Source organism: Borostomias antarcticus (genome assembly GCF_949987555.1).
Source record: "Borostomias antarcticus genome assembly, chromosome: 10".
Taxonomy (NCBI): domain Eukaryota; kingdom Metazoa; phylum Chordata; class Actinopteri; order Stomiiformes; family Stomiidae; genus Borostomias; species Borostomias antarcticus.
Window position 1 is genome coordinate 2,340,838 of NC_140243.1, and position 21,170 is coordinate 2,362,007.

Genomic DNA, 21,170 nt, shown 5'->3' on the forward strand with positions numbered 1-21,170 from the left:
TAGAGGTTGAGGTGTGTACATGAAGGAGCACTGTTGAAACAAAGGTACATTTTATCTGATGAAATAAAAGTTGTTTGGACTTCTAGTACACGCATGTACAGTATTGTGTTACTGGATGAGTTACATTTTATCTGATGAAATAAAGTTTGGACTTCTAGTACGTGCATGTACAGTATCATATTGTGTTATTGGATGAGAGAGACTGCGTGTGTGTGTTAGTTTGTCAGCTAAGGGTTCTCTCGCTCAAGGGTGATTTGCAACTCTAGAGGATAGGGTTGTGCTTGACACTTCACACCAGGCATCTACCCAGCCTCGTCTTCGACTCTCACACACACACACACACACACACACACACACCTTTAGCAGGCCTAGTCCTGTAGCTGCTGGTGCCGGTACTCAGTGTGTGCCTCAGCTCTGTAATGCTCGCTTGCACATGTGGAAGGCTGGGGTCAAAAGGGGTTAATAACAATTGAGCTTAGCTAATTGAGATTTGCTTATTAGGGACCAATGGGAATCAAACCCCTGGGATTTCAATCACAATCTCCAGCCCTCTCCTTCTCCGTAGCCCCCCCCCTCTCTCTCTTCTCTCTCTTCTCTCTCTTTCTCTCTCATTATGCACTCATTCACCCTCTGGTTGGTTCCTGTCGTGTGTGTGTGTGTGTGTGTGTGTGTGTATCTGTCTGAGGAAGCCGGCATCCCCCCTCCTCTCGCCTCCGTCACCTGCTCATTAGTCTGAGGATGATGGTCCCATGGTCTCCCATGACTCTGCTCCAAAAATAACAGAGCCCATTTCCCGCCTGTTAAGCGGCGATTTCACACCAATCTGAGTCGCGCTGCCCGTGCCTGTCAGAGAGAGGGAGGTGAGGAGGGGGGAGGAGAGAGAGAAAGAGGAGGGGGAAGGAGAGAGAGAAAGAGGGGGGGAAAGGAGAGAGAGAAAGGGGGAAAGGAGAGAGAAAGAGGGGGGGGGAGAGAGAGAAAGGGGGGGGGGGAGAAAGGTGGGGGGGAGAGAGAGAAAGAGGAGAAGAAAGGAGAGAGAGAAAGAGGAGGGAAAAGGAGAGAAAGAGGAGAGGAAAGGAGAGAGAGAAAGGGGGGGGGGAGAGAGAAAGAGGAGGAGAAAGGAGAGAGAGAAAGAGGAGGGGAAAGGAGAGAGAGAAAGAGGAGGGGAAAGGAGAGAGAGAAAGAGGAGAGGAAAGGAGAGAGAGAAAGGTGGAAATAAGAGAGAAAGAGGAGAGGAAAGGAGAGAGAGAAAGAGGAGGGGAAAGGAGAGAGAGAAAAAGGAGAGAGAAAGGAGAGAGAAAGAGGAGAGGAAAGGAGAGAGAGAAAAAGGAGAGAGAAAGGAGAGAGAAAGAGGAGAGGAAAGGAGAGAGAGAAAGAGGAGGGGAAAGGAGAGAGAGAAAGAGGGAGGGAAAGGAGAGAGAGAAAGAGGAGGGGAAAGGAGAGAGAGAAAGAGGGGGGGAAAGGAGAGAGAGAAAGAGGAGGGGGGAAGGAGAGAGAGAGAGAGGAGAGTAAAGGAGAGAGAGAAAGAGGAGGGGAAAGGAGAGAGAAAGAGGGGGGAAAGGAGAGAGAGAAAGAGGGGGGGAAGGAAAGGTGGTTGACGGTGATCAGGGTCATTTTCTGCATGGCGGCTTTCCTCCGTGAGCTCCTGCTGATATACCAAGAACTCTGTGTGTGTGTGTGTCTGTGTGTGTGTGTGTGTGTGTGTGTGTTTGTTTGTGCACATATGCGTGCGTGTGTGTGTGTGTGTGTGTGTGGTTTAGCGTCCGGGTGTTGAAGTGTAGACAGTAGGCATGTATGAGAGACAGATAGAGAGAGTTGCAGGGAATTACAGTACTGCGTGTGATCAGATAGTCCGAACCGAAATCCAACGCACATCTGTTCTTCCTTCTCCATAAACACCAGTCTTTGACATGTCAATCAGCAAATGCGTACTGTATGTAGGTTAACATACAGACGGTTATAAAGCCCCACGTGGTAGCTGCCTATCTAAAGTTAGCTTGCCCTGACCTGGCCTAGAACAAGTATCCCATTGAAAACAACTACCACCAGCTCTCCATCTAAACCCAGACATTAAAGGTTTGCTCAAGGTTTCTGTAAATATCACGGTCTCTGTATCCTCAGACTTTATGGCTGTGTGTCCATATATGACCTTTTGACATACAGGGAGTTTTGTTCAAGTTTACTGGAAAGGGTTTGTTCGTTTTATTGTGCACAAACATTTCAAAATATTTCAACAATATTTGTTGACAGTTATCACCTCAGGCCTGTATGTGGGGGCTGCTGTATCCCTGTGGCTGCCACTGTCATAAAGGAAAGATAAATTGGGAGGGTGGGTGATTTGGGCGGGACGGCCAGAACGGGTTAGTTTACGGTAACAGGAACCGTCTGGACCCGTATTTCTCAGTTATAATAATCTTATTTTCATTCTCACAGATATGATGGTCTCAGACCCCTCCAATAATAACAGGGTGGGCAGAGTGTGTCTCTACCTCCCCTCTCTGCTCTCAATTACAGAATTGTTCCCCGTCTTGGGAAACGAGAACGTCATATTTTATTCATTAAGCTGCCAAACTCTGTTTGTCGTGAATTACCTTCGTGAATTACCTTCCAGTCGTGAATTACCTTACAGTCGTGTGCCCCCCTTCCCGGGGACATCAGGCTACCTGTAATTCTCTCATTAGTATTGATTTATATAATTTTGATATGGGCGAGGGAAGACAGGGGCACAGTAACGCAGAGCCTAACTACTCAGAGAGTCCACAGAGAACCGGCTGTGTGTGTGTGTGTGTGTGTGTGTGTGTGTGTGTGTGTGTGTGTGGTTGTGCTATGTATATGTTGTATTGGTGTTGTCTCGATCCAATTACACGCAAAATGTGTTTAAGGCGTGTCCAGAGACGGCGTATGACATGTGTATTTATCATATGGATGAGATATTTGGAGCATCTCCTGAGAGAGTGTGTGTTTTAGAGAGCGTGTGTTTGAGAGAGTGTGTGTTTTAGAGAGCGTGTTGTAGGGTTGGTGTTTAACAAGCTTAGCAGCTCAGGTGCTCAGTAATCTGCTACTAATGAGGCTTTAAGTGCTCTGTCTCTTCGCCTGTATGTAGTGTACACATGCGGGCTCTTGTGTGTGTTTAGGTGTCTGTGTGTGTGTGTGCGTGTGTGAGTGTGTGTGTGCGTGTACAGTATATGTGTATTGGTGTCCCCCAGTCTTTCATTTTGATATACACATTATCAGTACAACATCAACTTCTTCACCCATTCCCTCTAATGTTCTTCACCGCCTACTTCTACTACTATACTACTACTGTACTACTACTACTGTACTACTACTACTACTACTACTACTACTATTACTACTACTACTACTACTACTACTACTACTCTACTACTACTGTACTACTACTACTACTACTACTACTACTACTACTACTACTACTACTACTACTACTACTACTATTACTACTACTACTACTACTACTACTACTACTACTACTACTGTACTACTACTACTACTACTACTACTACTACTACTACTACTACTATTACTACTACTACTACTACTACTACTACTACTACTACTACTGTACTACTACTACTACTACTACTACTACTACTACTACTACTACTACTACTGTACTACTACTACTAATGTGGCTGCTACTACCTGCCTCCCAATATCCATAAATGTATGACCATGAATGTGTGTGTGTGTGTGTGTGTGGGGGGGGGGTTATACTATGTATGTGTGTACCCGTATGTGTGTGTATGGGGTGTATGTGTGAGTGTGCGTGCATGTGTGTGGCTTAACTGAATTAAGAAGATTGGGGTTGGTGCTCCAGATTGGGCTTCTGGTGTGAATATCCTCCAGGGAAGCACTAATCCCTGACTGTTGGGAGACATTTTTATTCCGTAAGCAAAGCTTTCCTTTCTCTCTCTCTCTCTCTCTCTCTCTACCCCCTCCCCATCTCTCTCTCTTCATCACTCTCTCTCTCGCTTTATCACTCTATTTATAGCACTCTTAAGCTTCTCTGCGTGCCGCTGTTTACATTTAGAGCCCCCTGCCCACCCTCCCAATCCTCAACAAAAGCATTAACAGCAGGAAATCTCTGACTAGGATGGCCAGATAGCAGAGAGGGAGAGATAGAGAGATGAAGGAAGGTGAAGAGAAAGGTAGATAGAAGGAGAGAGAGATTCGAAGTGACAGGTCAACCTCAATGAGTATTCTAGACAGGCTATCTGTGTGTGTATGTGTGCGTGTGTGTGTATGTGTGTGTGTCTGTGTGTGTGTGTGCGTGTGTGTGTGTGTGTGGGGGGGGGGGGTGTGTGTGTTTGTATTCCGAGAGGAGTGAAGGAGGAGTAGGGATAGGGAGATTGGGGGAGGAGAGGTCCAAGCTGTGATATTGGAGTGGAGTGGATACCTCCCCCTGTCCTCTCCCTAAACCTCAGTTGGAGTGCACTCTTTTGCTGCGACAAAATAGATGTTATCTAGGCCTTCAAAGCCAAGAAGTGTTTATTTAGGGCAGCAGCGAACATTTAGCTAATTATGCTAATGCTAATCATCGGGACAGCAGGCCCCTGGGGCTCCACAGGCAAACACAGCTGGGATAGGGGAGCCAGCCTGTTAGCTCACACTGCTAACCCATGGGCTCCACAAGCAAACACAGCTAGGGTCGGGCAGCTAGGCTGTCATGCTCACAGTGCTAGGGTCGGGCAGCTAGCCTGTCATGCTCACAGTGCTAGGGTAGGGCAGCTAGCCTGTCATGCTCACAGTGCTAGGGTAGGGCAGCTAGCCTGTCATGCTCACAGTGCTAGGATAGGGCAGCTAGGCTGTCATGCTCCCAGTTCTAGGGTCGGGCAGCTAGGCTGTCATGCTCACAGTGCTAGGGTAGGGCAGCTAGCCTGTCATGCTCACAGTGCTAGGGTAGGGCAGCTAGCCTGTCATGCTCACAGTGCTAGGGTCGGGCAGCTAGCCTGTCATGCTCACAGTGCTAGGGTAGGGCAGCTAGCCTGTCATGCTCACAGTGCTAACCCAATAAAGGCTACTTTGTGGATATCATTCAGATGTTTCCCACACTGTTCACCTACTAGTACAGTACGGTTGGGTATTTTGCACACGTCCGCTTCCGTTTCCTCCACCAACTCAATCAGATGTGAGGTTCACAGCTGGTCTACTAGCGTGTGTGTGTGTGTGCATGTGTGTGTGTATGCGTGTGAGCACATTTAGGATTCAATGTTTGTGTGCACTCTGAAAGAGCAAAAAAGTATAGCAATAATAATGATGAAAGCCATTTGAAATTTCAGCCGTTCTGGTGCCTGAGGAGCCCAGTAGAGCTGCTCTGGCTCCCATTTCCCTCCCATTCATCAGCTCACGCACGGCCAGCTGAGAGCTGTGATCTACTCACATTGATTGAGGTCAATAATTCATAGAGCCACTTAAATATTTGATGTAGCAAACTGTCTGGGATAAGTGCTAGCATTGCACACACAACCACACACACAAGCGCACGCACACACACACACACTCACGCGTGCACACACACATCCACGCACATGTACACACATCTGTGTGTTTTGACTCCTTTGCATAGTAATTGATGCCTCAGAGTGTCGGGGGTAAATGCTTTGTCACTGACTGTTCTGTTGAATATTTGATGTGGCTGGTTGTGAGTCCAGACCAGGGTCATCTGAGTGACTCTGTCCCTTCTGGTCTGTAGGTAGAGCGTGAACTGTAGGCAGAACACCTGCTGCTACCCAGACACACACACACACACACACACACACACACACACACACCCAACACCCAACACTAAGGTGCTGCATTCGTCTGGCTAGGTTACAACTACTTTATAAGTTCTAACAAGGGTCTGGGGGCCTCCTAGCTCTGAGGCCCTTTACTGTATTAATTGCTCTAGCCAGGATAGTTGAACCCCTGGTCTTGACTTCACACTGCGTACAGAAGTGTATATTATATATGGCTGTCCGTTAAGAGAGGAGGAGGAGTGCCTTAAGATCGTATTTCCTGTTCCTTAGGCAGGATCCCGGGCTACTACTCCACCAGGACCCCACGCATCCTGCTTTTACCGGACATCAACTTCATACGCCTCTGCAGCCAGTGGGAAAGAGGAAAGTCATTTCAGTTGGCATTCTGTGAATGAATTTCAAGTCTCAACAAAGTGTTCTGTTTTCCTACTTGACTGTTGTTCTAAAACTGTAGTTCGTTCTCATAGATCAGTCTGTTAGAACTACAAATTCTTCCCTGTGTGACATCACTTCCCTGTCCTCTTCATCCTGAAACTATGTCACTTCCTTTTTCACTGTATAACCTGTAGACCTCGTCCTCAAGTGAACTCACTCTGCCTGGATATCACTTCCTGTGCTAGAGTCCGACTCGTAGAATCGTAACAGAATAAAACTATTGCCTTTGTTTAAAACCAGCTTGACCGACCACTCAGCGTGTTCTTAGAAATCTCAACTAAACCAAGAGGTAATTTCCTTAACAATTCCGCAGGGGATCCCTGTTGCCATCTGTCTGAGGAGATGCTGCTGGCGTGGGCTGGGAGAAGGAGAAGGAGAGAGGGGGTTCGGTTTCCCCCAATCAAAGGCTCTCGGTTGTTACCTCCGCCCCAGCAACAGCACAGGGCAAGAGGTAATGTTTTCAGTGGCGTGTTTGTTTGTTTGACTGTTAGCAGGATTACGCAAAAACTACTTTTTTCACGAAACTCAGTGGAAGGGTGTAGTGTGGTCCTTAGAACCCATTCAATTTAGAAGTGGATCCGAAGCACGGGTCGGGTCCACTGGATGCCCAAATATGGCTGGCCATTCAGTCATTTTTTTTAACCAGGATTACGCAAAAACTTCCTGACCGGTTTTCATGAAACTCGGTGGACGGGTGTAGCTTAGCTCAACTAACAACCCATTAAATTCTGGAGTGGATCTGAATCACGGGACAGGTCCACGAACTGCCCAAACAAGGCCGGGCCGCCCATTCACCTCCATTCATTTTTGGACTAGGATTACTGTGCGCAAAAACTACAAGATCCCTTTTCATGAAACTCGGTGGAGGGGTGTAGCATGGGCCAATTTAGAACCCATTCGATTTTGCCGTGCAGAGAGCCACGAAATGCATTCAGGGGCGGAGGTCTGTGTTCTCTGAGCACCATTTCTAGTTGATTTATTCTTTTGTATCTGTGCCGTGTGGAAGACAGTAATTCGCTGTTAAGTAGCACGCTTAATCTTTCATCACTGTCCTCCTTCCGGGGGGAGGCTGTGTGTTGTCTTTGTTGTGGCTTAACTGGCAGGGAAACCTTATCATTCAATTGTATTCATCTGGATTCTAGTCATTAGGGGCCGGGCAGCTCAGCAGCCAGTCCCTCCTGCTGTTGCCTCTTTCTTCTTCTTCTTCTTCCTCCTCTTCTTCTTCTTCTTCTTCTTCTTCTTCAAAATGTAGGCCCAAGTGAGTAGAAACATTATGCTTCGAGCTGGCAGGAGTTATTACATTACATTACAGTCATTTAGCTGACGCTTTTATCCAAAGCAACTTACAATAATTGCATTTAACGTAGGAAAAGCCAATGTACTACTACTTGAAGAAACGGTAGGGTTGCTAAGCACATCAACCTTCCGCTGGTGCAGGACAATATGGTATCAGCTGAAACAATTGAGGTCCGTTGTTACTCCGTGATAGGATTTAATCCATGAGGAGAAGAAAAATGGGGTCAAAACATTTTTCTTGTCTATCATTCTAAAATTCTATCATGGAGGAGCTGTTTGTGTGGACCTCAATTTTATCAGTGTATTACTACTTCCCAGAACTCACAAGTGCATCTCCTTTCTAAATCAAGAGACTAAGAGCATAATCTAGTGCTGAAGGCAAAGTGCAAGAATAGCAATCTAAAAATACAATAGGTGCTTAAGAGGGAGAATCCTGGTAGTACTTCTTGAAGAGATGAGTTTTGAGCCTGCGGCAAAAGATGGGCAGGGACTAACGTCGTTGGGCAGTTCATTCCACCACTGTGGGGCCAGGACAGAGAAGAGCCGTGACCGTGGGGTCAGGACAGAGAAGAGCCGTGACCGTGGGGTCAGGACAGAGAAGAGCTGTGACCGTGGGGTCAGGACAGAGAAGAGCCGTGACCGTGGGGTCAGGACAGAGGAGAGCCGTGACCGTGGGGTCAGGACAGAGAAGAGCCATGACCGTGTCAATCGACCGCAGGGACCTCGGAGTGACGGGGCAACCAGTCGTCCCGAGGTAGCAGAGCGTAGCGGTCGGGAGGGGGTGTAGGGTTTGACCATGACCTGGAGGTAGGAGGGAGCTGTTCCTTTCATTGCCCTGTAGGCTAGAACCAGAGTTTTAAACTGGATGTGAGCCAGTGTAGGGAATGGAGGAGGGAAGTTGTGTGGGAGAACTTGGGGTGGTTGAACACCAGGCGAGCAGCAGCTTTCTGGACAAGTTCCAGAGGTTTAATGGTTAATGCCAGCGCTCCAGCAAGGAGGGAGTTGCAGTAGTCCAGACAGGAGATGACCAGGGCCTGGATGAGCACCTGCGCCGTTTTGTCAGCGGGGAAAGGCCGAATTCTCCTGATGTTGTAGAGCAGGAATCTGCAAGAGTGTGTGACGGATGTGATGCATGCGGAGAACGACAGCTGGTCATCCATGGTTACACCCAGATTCCCTGCAGTCCGAGTCGGCGTCACCAATCTTCAAAGGTGATGGCCTCCCACATCCATTGTATGACCAAAACGGTGGTAGAGCAATTATCAGACTTTCTCAAAAGTGCTAGTTTTGTCAACGTTTTGATCTGAACCATTGTATATGATCATAAATAACCTTAAAACAGGTCTAAACATGCATTTTCCCTTTACTACTCCTTTAACTTTTTGTATTACACATGCTATGCGTTCCCTTATATACTGATTTTAGTGATGATCGTAATGCATTTTTCCTATATTGTTGATTGTGTATTTTGCTGATAATTATTATGCACTTTTTCTTTATTGAAGATATGCATTTTTTCTATAAGGTTGATGCTGCTCTTATTGTTCACTATGTAGGCTACCTATTTTGTTCACTATATAGGCCTACCTATTTATCATATAATGTACATTTGTAATATAATCACTACTATGTATTATAGAACTAGCACTCTGTATTATAATTGTATTCATTTTTAAATCAAGTGCATGTATAATTTTCTTCTTTTGAGAAGGAAATTCACCCCAGAAAATATGAGCAATCTGTCAGCTTTATTTTCAAAGACACAACTGGCACCTCATCGAAGAGAGAGTTTAGCGTGCGTGTGCGTGCGTGTCTGTGAACATGGGCAATTTGGCAGCTTTATTTCCAAAAACAACCTCCTTGAAGTGTGTGTGTGTGTGTGTGTGTGTGTGTGTGTGTGTGTGTGTGTGTGTGTGTGTGTGTGTGTGTGTGTGTGTACGTTCGTCGCACTGGAAATGTTTTTCTGCTCCCTCCAATGTCTCCCTTGCAGTAGGAAGAGATGATGAGAGGGTCTGACACAGAATTAAAAATATCCCTCAATAACACTCCCACACACATAGCAACCCAAGAGACCACACACAGTCGCTCAGCCTGCTCTGCTGAATGACACACACACACACACACACACACACACACACACACACACACACACACACACACACACACAGGCAGACTGTACACACATGGCTGGCTGCTATTGCTTAAACAGACATCAAAGCAACAATACAGATGTGTCTGAGTACAGTATACCATTTCACATCAAAGGAGGCTCTACGGATGTCATGGTGAACGGGAGTGAGGGGATGATTGGTCCAACCAGACATAACACTCATCCTGTACACACATACAGAATGTAAACATACAAAACATATCAGAGCAAACATTACAATATTTAGTCACACTGTTTGGCCTTGGCTAAGTTGGAAAAGTGTTTGTAAATGCTAGAATGGAAAGGAGTTTCTATATGCATGCATTTTGTGTCAATGAGCTGGCACTCAATGCAGAAAATTAATTAACACTTATAATACACTTCAGCCTTTCTCTCTGCACTCACTACAAGAGTTGGATGATGATGGTACTGGGTGAATGAATGAATGGAAGCGTACTGATCTATTTATGAATGCAAACTCAGTTTGCAGCCTTCTGCTCAGTCCTATTGAATGTCTCATATACATGATTGTGCAGCGTCTGGTTCCGTTCTCTGTGACTCACAGCCAACTGTCTTTAGACTCTGAACAGGAAATGACCCACCTTTGATGACAGGAAGTGGGGCGGCCACAAATCAAAGCCCGTGTTTCTGGGTCACCTGATCCTCGCTCGGCAGCAGGGCCAGACGTATTTTGACATTTTCGTAGTTATGTCACCCCCCCCACCCCACCCCTCTCCGTCTTAGATCCTCCCCGTCCGCCCGCGTTTGTCTACAGACGGAGAGGAGGTGGGGTGTCACCTGCAGGCTTTCATCTGCGCCACTCCCTCCGTGTCAGAACCGCAGTTTGGACAAATGTCACTGAGCACGGAGAGCTCAGCTCAGAGGGCAAGGCTGTGTGCCACCAAGGGAGAGACCACTCATATGCCTCAACTTTACCGGCAAACACAACTGGTGCATCGGAGCTCAGTGGTGAAGAGTTGGGCCGGAGGAGGAGAGAGAGAGTACTAAGAGTTCTACAGGAGAGAAGGGTGAGGAGGAGTAAGGGTAGGAGTAAGAGTGGATGAGGGGGAGTGAAAGAGGAGAGAGAGAGAGGGGGGGGGAGAGAGAGAGTAGAGAGAGAGGGGGAGGGAGAGACAGAGAGAGAGAGAGGAGGGGGGGGGGAGGAGAGAGAGAGTAGAGAGAGAGGGGGAGGGAGAGAGACAGAGAGAGAGAGAGTAGAGAGAGAGGGGGAGGGAGAGAGACAGAGAGAGAGAGAGGGGGAGGGAGAGAGACAGAGAGAGAGAGTAGAGAGAGAGGGGGAGGGAGAGAGACAGAGAGAGAGAGGAATGTCTCGTCGGGGAACACCTCAGCCACCACTGCCAGCCTCGTCTCCTCTGTTGCCATGGCAACGGGGACCGTCGAACATCCTTAGAGGGAGGGGGGCATTTCCTAAAACCTGAGCAGTCACTCACCCCCCGGGGAAGGGGTGGTTGAGTGAAAGAGCTTCAGCTGTGCTGCCGGGTTCCCGGGCCAAAGGTCGTGGCCGTGTGTATGGGAACTGTCCACGGTAACATCAACCACACACACACCTGGAGGTGTTGATTTCCCCATCCAACCCAACACAGGGCCGCGCTGTGCTAATGACTCTGGATTTATCATATCTGATATATATTCATCAGAGCATATTCTCACTTCATCATCTACATGAAACACTAATGCATTGTTACTGTATATGCCATCTTTTTAATATTCCAGTATGACTCCGACCTTTGCAGTATACATAATTTAAAAGTTCTAGGTCAGGGGGATTGTATGACACAAGGCAGATGTTTAGATTGTAATGAAGGATGTATGTGTTACTCAGTACCGCTTCCAAAGATGTTTCCTTAGAAGGTAAAAGTACATGGATGATGTTCTGGACTGGAGCCCAGGCAAAGGCCTCAGTTCAGAACTGTGTACATGACCTAATATGAGCACAGTTCAGGAGTTATATATACAGTACCCCTCCTATCAACACAATTGGAGTTTTGACATTTAGGTGTTCTCATGAACATCTTTATCTACAGTTGCGGACCTGTAACATGATCTGTAGAACAAATGAACCATTGGTTTTTCCTTTGTTCAACAGAGAATGTTGCAGGTTTTCTGCTGAATGTCTCTGATCCCGCCGTCGGTCTGGGCTTGAAAGGATTTCCAGTTGAATCTGAACCAGTCCAGGTTCTTCACAGCTTCTTCTTGTTGTGGTGATGTAGCCATGCGTCTGGAGAATGTTTTCACAAGTCTTTATTTGTCATAACATACAGGCACAATGAAATGTTTACTTGAGAGACCTCACGAAGACAATCAAATAAAACAATGCTAAAACATGTACAGCACTGAGTAAGTAGCAGCAAAAGAATCCACATTTGAAATGTGTTGTGAGTCATTTCACTCCAGGGGGCAGAGACATGCTTTGGATAATACAAGAATAATAATTGTGAATATCCCACCGATGGAACATAAGGTGCTGGAGGGTTTGGCATAACTAACTGTGTTGCAGCCACAGCAGCACATTGACTAGAACCAGATCAATGCATTGACTTATACTGTACATGTTGACTCCTAGGAGACATACTGTACGCATCTCTACTGCAACAGCAAGGTCAGCGCAGTTCAGCTCATAAAAACAGCAGCATCTGCTTGTCTCCTCATATGTCTCCTCATATGTCTCCTCGTATGTCTCCTCATATGTCTCCTCGTATGTCTCCTCATATGTCTCCTCGTATGTCTCCTCATATGTCTCCTCGTATGTCTCCTCATATGTCTCCTCATATGTCTCCTCATATGTCTCCTCATATGTCTCCTCATATGTCTCCTCGTATGTCTCCTCGTATGTCTCCTCATATGTCTCCTCATATGTCTCCTCATATGTCTCCTCATATGTCTCCTCACAGCTTTGGTTTCCTACAATCCCCCCACTTTTATTCTAGCCTAACTGTCGTTCGGTTATTACCTTGCCTACACAGCCTACCAGTTTTATAATGTCTTATTATGCGATGTTTCTGTGTAGTAGGCGTGTGTATTAATGCTACCATGTGTTTCCTTTCGTGTAGGTCCACCTGCACCTTGCTATAAATAGATGGTGACACAAACAAGCGAGGGGACCAATCCGGTTCTTGCTTTATTAAGAAATCACCTCTGCCGCACACGGCGCATGCAGGCTGTTTTAGCTGGTAAATACAGCAGCTTCAGACACTGGGAAATCACAAGGGTTGTTTTGCAGTCTTCCTCCTTTTTAGATCTTTCTCGAATTGTAATTTAGTACGAGCGATGCAATATGTAATATTTTGAATACTGGTGTGTGTGTGTGTGTGTGTGTGTGTGTGTGTGTGTGTGTGTGTGTGTGTGTGTGTGCGTGCGTGCGTGCGCGCGCGTGTGTGTGCATGCGTGCATCTTTGCGTAAAAAGAGAGATAGCGCATGGTCTTATTGTAGAGACTGGGGGATCGAGGAGAAATGTTTTATTTCTTATTTCCAAAGAAAAAGATCACGGTGACCAGCTATTTCCACCACAAGCGAATACAAGTCCGGTAGCGTGCTCGTATCCAATCGAGTCCCAGTGGAACGGAGGGGTTCCCCTCTCGTCGGTACCGTTACCTCTTCTGGACCGAGCGATGGAGACGCTGCAGGAGGTCCGCCTGGCGGGAGAGAGAGAGTGGGGATGAGATGGAGAGCTACAGACAGAAAGACAGACAGAGGGGGAGGGAACGAGAGAGCGAGGGAGAGCGAGAGAAAAGAGTGTCTCTCCCTCCACGCACATTGGTTGGGCTACTTTTCTGACGACAAAACAAGTCAACCTGTGGACGGCGCGTGCCGCGTGAAACATAAAGTCGCGAGCTTTCTCTCGCCATCTCTGCCCCCGCCTCTCTCTCTCCCCCCAGCCTATAGGACGTATGAGCTGTGATGGGTTCAGGTGGATCTTTACGAAAGGAGAGGAACCGCGAAGTCTAGGGGTGCGCAACGAAGACGTTTTATGAATGGCCGGAACATGGAGGAAATTCCGTTTGAAAGAGTCAAGACCCAGCGGAAGACGGGTCACTGTCTGGCCGGTGCACACCTTGGTGCCATCGCATGCGAGGACGAGTTCGACAGCAGAGAACTCGAAGCGCTCTTCCAAAACTACAACCTGAAACTGGAACAGACGGCCACGCTCAAAGCCCTCGCCATTCTCATCGTGGCCGCGTCGTCGCTGGCGCTTTTGGAACTGCTCTCCGGCCCGCGGCTCACCGTGGCCAAGGGCTCGCACCCGGTGCACTGTGTGGTGTTCCTCTCGCTGTTCATTGTCACCAATGTCAAATACCTGCAAGTGACGCAGCTGCAGCAGATAGCCAAGCTCGCGCTGCTCTTCAGCTTCACGTTTGCGCTCCTCTGCTGCCCGTTCCCCCTCGCGCTCGGCAGCACGGCCCCGGAGAGCCCCGCGGCCCCTGAGCAGGGTGTGTGGCAGCTCATGCTGGTCACCCTCATAGCCTACGTGCTGCTGCCGGTGCGGACCCTTCTCGCCTTGTTCTTCGGAGTGATGGTCGCCGCGTCCCATTTCATCGTGACGGCAACATCAGCCACGGGCAGGAAACAAAAGCTCTGGAGGCCGGTAAGACATGTCTCCATGTACTCGCCAAGTATCCGCCAAGTTGCTCGACGAATTCAAGGGCTTCCCTAAATATGTACTACTGTCTCTGAATTGGAAAAGTTGCTTTTCGAGTTGTATTCAACCGTCGTTCTACGCGTATATGTCTGACAGACTCGTAAAGCCTGGTCTCAAACTTGCGTTCCGGTCAGAATCAAGCCCTCTGGTGAATAGGAGCTGTCCACACGCAGGTAGTGCTGAAATGAACCTTCTGCTCTGCCGCCGCTCATAGCGATGCACAAAACACACCATTTAGCTGGTAGAGCCTTACTTTCCACATTGATAAGCAAACTAAACAATTGGTTGCTCGTTTGCTAAATATTACCATCAACCCACCCTACAAAATATATGCATGTCTTTTCAGGAAACATAATGCGTAACACATTAGAGATTGTGCAGTTTATTAAAGCTCAACGAGATACCTTTTTTATAGTTCAATATTCACCTTTACTTGCTACTAGTTTATGAATTGGCCTTAGCAAGACCCCAACAATCATTTTCGTGACATGAGACTGCATGAGACTGAATTTATTATTTTATAATTTTGGTGTAGGCTACTGGCTAGTACACTGGCGGGAAATCTTGTGGTGGAATTGGAAGTGACACGTTTTGCTTGTCACAATATCAGGAAGACAACAAAGCCATCCTTCCAGAAAGTAGCTACAATCTTCCAATGCACTCTGCGCCAGACACGTTTGTTATCATTTTTTCCACATCATTACAGCGAGTGAGTGGGGGATTGTGGGAAGTGTGGTTCTTAAAACGCAGTGCCGATTTTATCACCAGAGGGGCAGCCAAAGTGCCGAATTATCTCACGTAGCTTTACATGTATCACTATAGGGTGTCCTTTGAAATGTCAAGCACCATAATTCCCATTCTCGAATTGCAATTATTCTCAAGTAAAGAGTCCAGTTAAGCCACAGTGTTCTACAGCCAATCGATTACAATCAGTCTACTCATAAGAGAAAGAAAGTCAGAGAGAAAGAGTGTGTATAGCTACAACAGGCCACTGAATCCATTAATTTGGTGTAGGCTGCTCTAACCTTTCACCACTGACCTTTTTGAAAGGAAACAAAGATTAACAAATTCCAGCTCTCGACATTGTGTTTTTAGAGAGTCAATATGTTCTCATCAATAACCCGATCCAGTCTGCCTTGGCCCCCGTCCATCAGCCACACTGGCTGGAAGAGAAGACTCTGCTGTCTGGATGACAACCACAGCTCTGTCTGCAGCCCCTGCACCCTTACACACACACACACACGCACACAAACACACGCACACACACACGCACACGCACAAACACACGCACACGCACACACACAAACACACGCACACACACACACGCACACGCACGCTCACGCACGCACACACACACACACACACACGCGCACACCCACACCCACACACACACACACACGCACACCCACACCCACACACACACACACACACACACACACTGTTGACATGTCTGTTCCTGTCTCTGTGCAGCTGGTGGCTAACGTGGTGCTGTTCACCAGTGTGAACCTGTCGGGGGTGTTTGTGAGGGTTCTTACTGAGCGTGCCCAGAGGAAGATCTTCCTGCAGGCCAGGGGCTGTGTGGAGGAACGGCTGAGACTGGAGGATGAGAATGAGAAACAGGTGAGACGCACACACACACACACACACACACACACACACACGCACACACACACACACACACACACACACACACACACACACACACACACACACACACACACATGAACACACACGGTAGGTAGGTTAAGGTATACAAATACACACAGATACTAACCCGAACCCTAACCCTAAATTCACTCCATAGGCATTTCTTATAAGCACATGAATGTACCATGTGTGCAGGGAAACTGGAGATCTCTCTCTTTCATGAGTTTTTAAAGGTTGCAGGTGCCAATGTACAAGCTGCCCACAGGCGTACAGTAACTATGACAGCAGCTATTTAAGGAAAGAACAATTATTATCGTAGCGCATGCAGCGCACACTCCACCCCCTCCACACACACCTACATTCACTGGAGATTTAACCAAGGAACAATCAGGGCACATTAACACACACCAGCAGCACGACACAACCCCCCACCCCGCCCCCTACCCCCGCCCCGACCACTCCCCCCACCCCGCCCCGCCCCGCCCCTAGCCCCGCCCCCTCCCCCCGCCCCGCCCCCTCCCCCAGGCCCGCCCCCTCCCCTAGGCCATTAACAGGGCACATTAACACCAGCGGCATGTCACACACCCCCCCGCCCCGCCCCCTACCCCCGCCCCGCCCCTTCCCCCTGCCCCGCCCCCTCCCCCAGGCCCGCCATACCCACATCCTCCGGTCATTTAAGGAAGAAATAATGATCTTAACGCCCATATCTCGCCCGCCCCTCCCCGTTTCTGCACACATCACATGCCTAAGACATACACACACACACACACACACACACGCGTGCACACTTGCACCTGTGCTTTGTAGATTAGGTGATCATGCGCTCTGTTTTCTCCGGCAGTAACAGGCTCGATCCTGACAGGTAATTACCAAGGCAGATTGCTTTCATGGCCTCCCTGCTCCTTTAAAGGTCACAGTTTATTTGGAGGTGGAAAAAACGCACATTGCCCCTCCCCTTCCCCGATTGGGATCTCAGAATCGCCAAGCCCCCTCGCCTTCCTGCCTGCGACTGACCAAATCTGGGCTTCTGACGTCACAATTCAACCACCTACCTGCATTATTGTATTTCACTGAAATTGAATTGAGGGGGGGGGCCGTTAGTGCGCCGTTCACCCATGTCCCAGAGCCCACCACTGGGAGGCGGTCGACAGAATATGTATTTACAATTAAAAGTACATTTTTCTTTTTGCATAAACAACTAGGCTTGGTGTCTCAATAAAAGTATAGTCTATTCTACTCAGGAGCATTTCCACTTTCTAAATCCACAGAGTTCAGAGCTTGAGGTGTTTAGTAACTCTTTTGGTGCTTGTATCAACGTTCATATTATATAGAGGTCCTGATAGGTCCTACACATTGCCTGGGTTTGTTGGGGCCACTATAGTCAATCAATCAATCAAAGCTTTATTTGTATAGCGCATTTCATACCCAGAGGCAACACAATGCGCTTTACAGAGAACAACACATCTATAGATGGATACATTGATCTTAGCCAATCCCTCTGGGTGCTATTCTGCTACAGACACCAGTCTGATGAAAATCCTTCATATTTGCTTTACAGCACAATCATAGTTCGATAGAGCAGGGCGAATGTAACACAATGGTCAGAGGTTAAATGTCGATCACACTACATCAAATCCTTTCATTTAGCTGCAAATGCTCGGACATATAAAAAGGCTCACAAGTCGACAGGATAACGGGTGTGTGAGGCGCCGGCAAAACAGGCGGTTTGATGTTCGACACATACAGGCACATTCAGGCCCTGAAAGGGCTCATAGTGTACAACCAGTTTGAATATAGGCTGCCCACCCCGCCACCCCCCCCCCACCCCGCCACCCCCCCCCCACCCTCGGAACCTGAGTTACGGGTATTGAACCGGCCACCATAGAGCATGAATGGTGCTGGATACTCTCCATGCATATAACGCCACTATTCAAATCCAAATTGCCAAAAACAAGAGCTAGCTGGACTCGGGATTCTGAGAGGAATCCAATGACGTCTCTACTTCTTAACATCTGGTCAATTTTACTGACCGCTAGATCGACGAGAAGATGACCGATTTCATTCAACAACTGTACATGATGACGACATGCATCATGGGTGGGAGACGCACGGTCTCTGTGTGAACTTGCTTATATGCTGATGTTTTCTTGCATGTTTCATTGGGTTTGAAACATCAGCAGCCATTGCCTGTTGATATCAATGGCGGACTGATGGGCCGGTGTGGGCCGGCTTGAATGCCCGCCCTAGCACGACAATCGGATTTGCCCGCCCCCCCTCAACAAATCGCTCAGCACCCCCCCCCCCCCCCCCCGCTCAACAGATCGCCCGACTGGGGCTACGTTGCCCGACCTGAATTACTTCCCCAGGCCGCCCCCGGTTGATATCATTGGTTGTGGACATCAAACGTGGCCTGAGACAGAGATGGCTCCGTGGTTATTTTAGTCGAAGGCAGAGCATCAAAGACTATGAGCAGAGAGTGATTTGTGCAGGCCTGATAGAGGACAGCTAGGAAGCAGGAAGAGAAGGATAAGGGTGGCCCAGATGAACACTACATTGCTCCTACATGAGAATACTGGCTGCAGGTGTATTCCTTAATCTTAATTGCTTTTAGATGACTCATCCTACCTCCGCTCTAGTAATTAAGTTCTTCAGTAGATTGGTTTTCAACTAGTGGCAAGCAGGCCAGCAGACGCACACACACACACACACACACACACACACACACCGTACACCCACACACACACACACCGTAGACCACTAGTGCAATTCCACCACTCTACACCCGATATCTGTGTAACCCAGTCATCAGCAGTGTGACAGCAGCGGTAGAAAGGTACCGGGGCGTGTGGATCTGGGATGGCTGCCAGCTAGGGGAAGCGCTGTCACATTTTCTACTCCAGTATCTCCACTGCCATTCAGCGGAGCTCTGTTGATCCCTCCTAGTATATTTGTATTGATTTGCTATATTCTTCTGGCTGTGTGGGCGTGTCTATGTGAGATACGTACTAGTGTAGCGCGAAGCCCTCAGAGACTGAGGTCAAAGGTTGAAAAAAAGTTTTGCTCCTAAGATATGTATATGTAAATGGACTGCACTTATATAGCGCTTTTCCACCTTAGCGGCACTCAAAGCGCTTTACAATGGCCTCTCATTCACCGTAGCTGCCATGCAAGGTCTGCTCATTGGGAGCAATTTTGGGGTTAGGTGTCTTGCTCAAGGACACTTCGACATGTGGACAGTTGGAGCTGGGATTCGAACCACTGACCCTTCGATCACTGAACGACCCGCTCTACCAACTGAGCTACAGCCGCCCCCCATAAGGGCACAGAGGACCTGGAGCATGTTGGCATTAATGCCCAAACCACTCTGAGAGTAGCAAGTGTGTACTGTACAGTATGTTCACGGTGCATGTTTGAGAGAGAGTGTATGTGTGTACAGGGCTGAAAATTAACACCCGCCACCCGCCAATGGCGGGTAAAATTTCCATCTGGCGACTAAATTTCAGAGACCGCTGGCGGGTAAATGTTTGTACCGATAGAGTCATGTAATAAATTATGCGTGCGATGTCGCCACATTCATGCAATTAGCCAATTGCACAACGCCAGTACTTCCTGAAATTAGACATGCTTCTCTATTTCCTGTCCTACACTATTGGATGAAGTGATTAATCAGGTGTGCCTGACTGCAGCACAATGATCAGGCACACCTGATCATTGCATCCAATAGTGTGAGACAGGAAATAGAGAAGCATGTCTAATTTCAGGAAGTACTGGAGTTGTGCATATAGTTAATAGACCGCGCACGTTCTGTTTGTTGTGTGTTGCACTTAAATAGCTCCCCCGCTGCACCAAATAAAGTTTTCAGTCACATGACTGTTGCGGAGCCTCGCGCACTAGGAGAGACTGGTGACGCGAGGCTACTCGCGCACAGAAAACGTTCCCATTTACCTCAGAGGACGCGCGCTACTACAGTCGACACCTACAGTAGATGTGTACCATCCTGTCTCTGGGCTTCCATAGCGTACCAAGCCACTGTTTCTCAGAAGGGATGTCTTTGATCGCTTGTCATGTAGCTTATAAGCTCTGAAGATGGTACTGGTTCCTCCTTGACTGACTTCACTGCTCATCCAGCTCAGGTTTAACTTTACATGATGACAGGCTGTGAATATGTTACAGTATATGTATTTTGTTCATAAACACATAAAGACCATGAGGTTAAGGCTTGGATCATTTATATCTCATATTTGTGTAGGGTTAGGTAGTTATGGATAATTCTACACCGTGGAAGTGAATGGAAATTAATAATTGAATTTCTATGAATTGCAATGTTTCTAGGCATCGAATTAAACTAATTTATTTGAAATTTTACTTTGGCCTCTTCCTGAAGCATGTATTCAACATAATACTATTATACTAATACTATACATAATACTATTATCTGAATGAAAAGTACTGAAACAAGATGTATAATGTGACAAAAAAGGCAATTTATTATTTTGGCTGGTAAAAAATATACTTGGCCGGTGGATTTTTTAATCTACCTTGGCAGGTGAGCCAAAAAGTTAATTTTCAGCCCTGTGTGTGTACATGTATGTGTTTGAGAGAGAGAGGGAGAGAGGGAGGTAGAGAGAGAGAGGGAGAGGGAGGGAGAGAGAGAGGGATGGAGAGAAGGAGAGAGAGAAAGAGAGGGAGGGAGAGAGGGAGAGGGAGGGAGAGAAGGAGAGAGAGAAAGAGAGGGAGGGAGAGAGAGAGGGAGAGGGAGGGAGGGAGGGAGGGAGAGAGAGAGAGAGGGAGAAAAAGGGAGAGAGAGAAAGAGGGAGAGGGAGGGAGAGAGAGAGTGAGAGGGAGAAAGAGGGAGAGAAAGAGGGAGTGAGGGAGAGAGGGAGAGGGAGGAAGAGAGAGAGGGAGGGAGAGAGAGAAGGAGAGGGAAGGAGAGAGAGTGCACATGGGCTAACAAAGACCAACTCTGGTTGAAACGTTTTCCTTGGTGGAGCAGTATAGTATAGCTGTTGTGCGGACTTTTCTATTTTTAACTTCTTCCCCCCCCCTCCTGCACCAGCACTGATTGGACGTGCATAACCTTTCCGTCAACCACTGACCTGCCAGTCTACCTTCTAACCACGCCCACTCTGTTGACCCCTCCCTCTTCAGGAGCGTCTACTAATGAGCCTCCTGCCCAGGAATGTTGCCATGGAGATGAAGGAGGACTTCCTGAAGCCGCCCGAGAGGATC

At 47.8% G+C, this 21,170-nt stretch overlaps 2 protein-coding genes across 4 annotated transcripts in view; one reads left to right on the plus strand and one right to left on the minus strand.

The window, feature by feature from the left end:
• Positions 1-13,098: 13,098 nt before the first annotated feature.
• The window catches only part of LOC311314468 (uncharacterized protein), a 50,267-nt gene continuing 42,195 nt past the window's right edge, over positions 13,099-21,170 (minus strand). For all 3 annotated transcript variants that reach the window (XR_014630636.1, XR_014630637.1, XM_084444835.1), the window contains one exon: positions 13,099-13,290. Coding sequence is in view for 1 of the 3 variants with exons in the window: in XM_084444835.1 (XP_084300961.1) it covers positions 13,246-13,290 (45 nt within the window). In the remaining 2 variants the exon portion in view is untranslated. The remainder of the gene's footprint in view (positions 13,291-21,170) is intronic.
• adcy1a (adenylate cyclase 1a) overlaps positions 13,367-21,170 on the plus strand; it is a 40,376-nt gene continuing 32,572 nt past the window's right edge. The window contains exons 1-3 of the mRNA XM_084444894.1: positions 13,367-14,240; positions 15,765-15,914; positions 21,090-21,166. Of these exons, the coding sequence (XP_084301020.1) occupies positions 13,626-14,240; positions 15,765-15,914; positions 21,090-21,166 (842 nt within the window). The 5' untranslated portion in view covers positions 13,367-13,625. The remainder of the gene's footprint in view (positions 14,241-15,764; positions 15,915-21,089; positions 21,167-21,170) is intronic.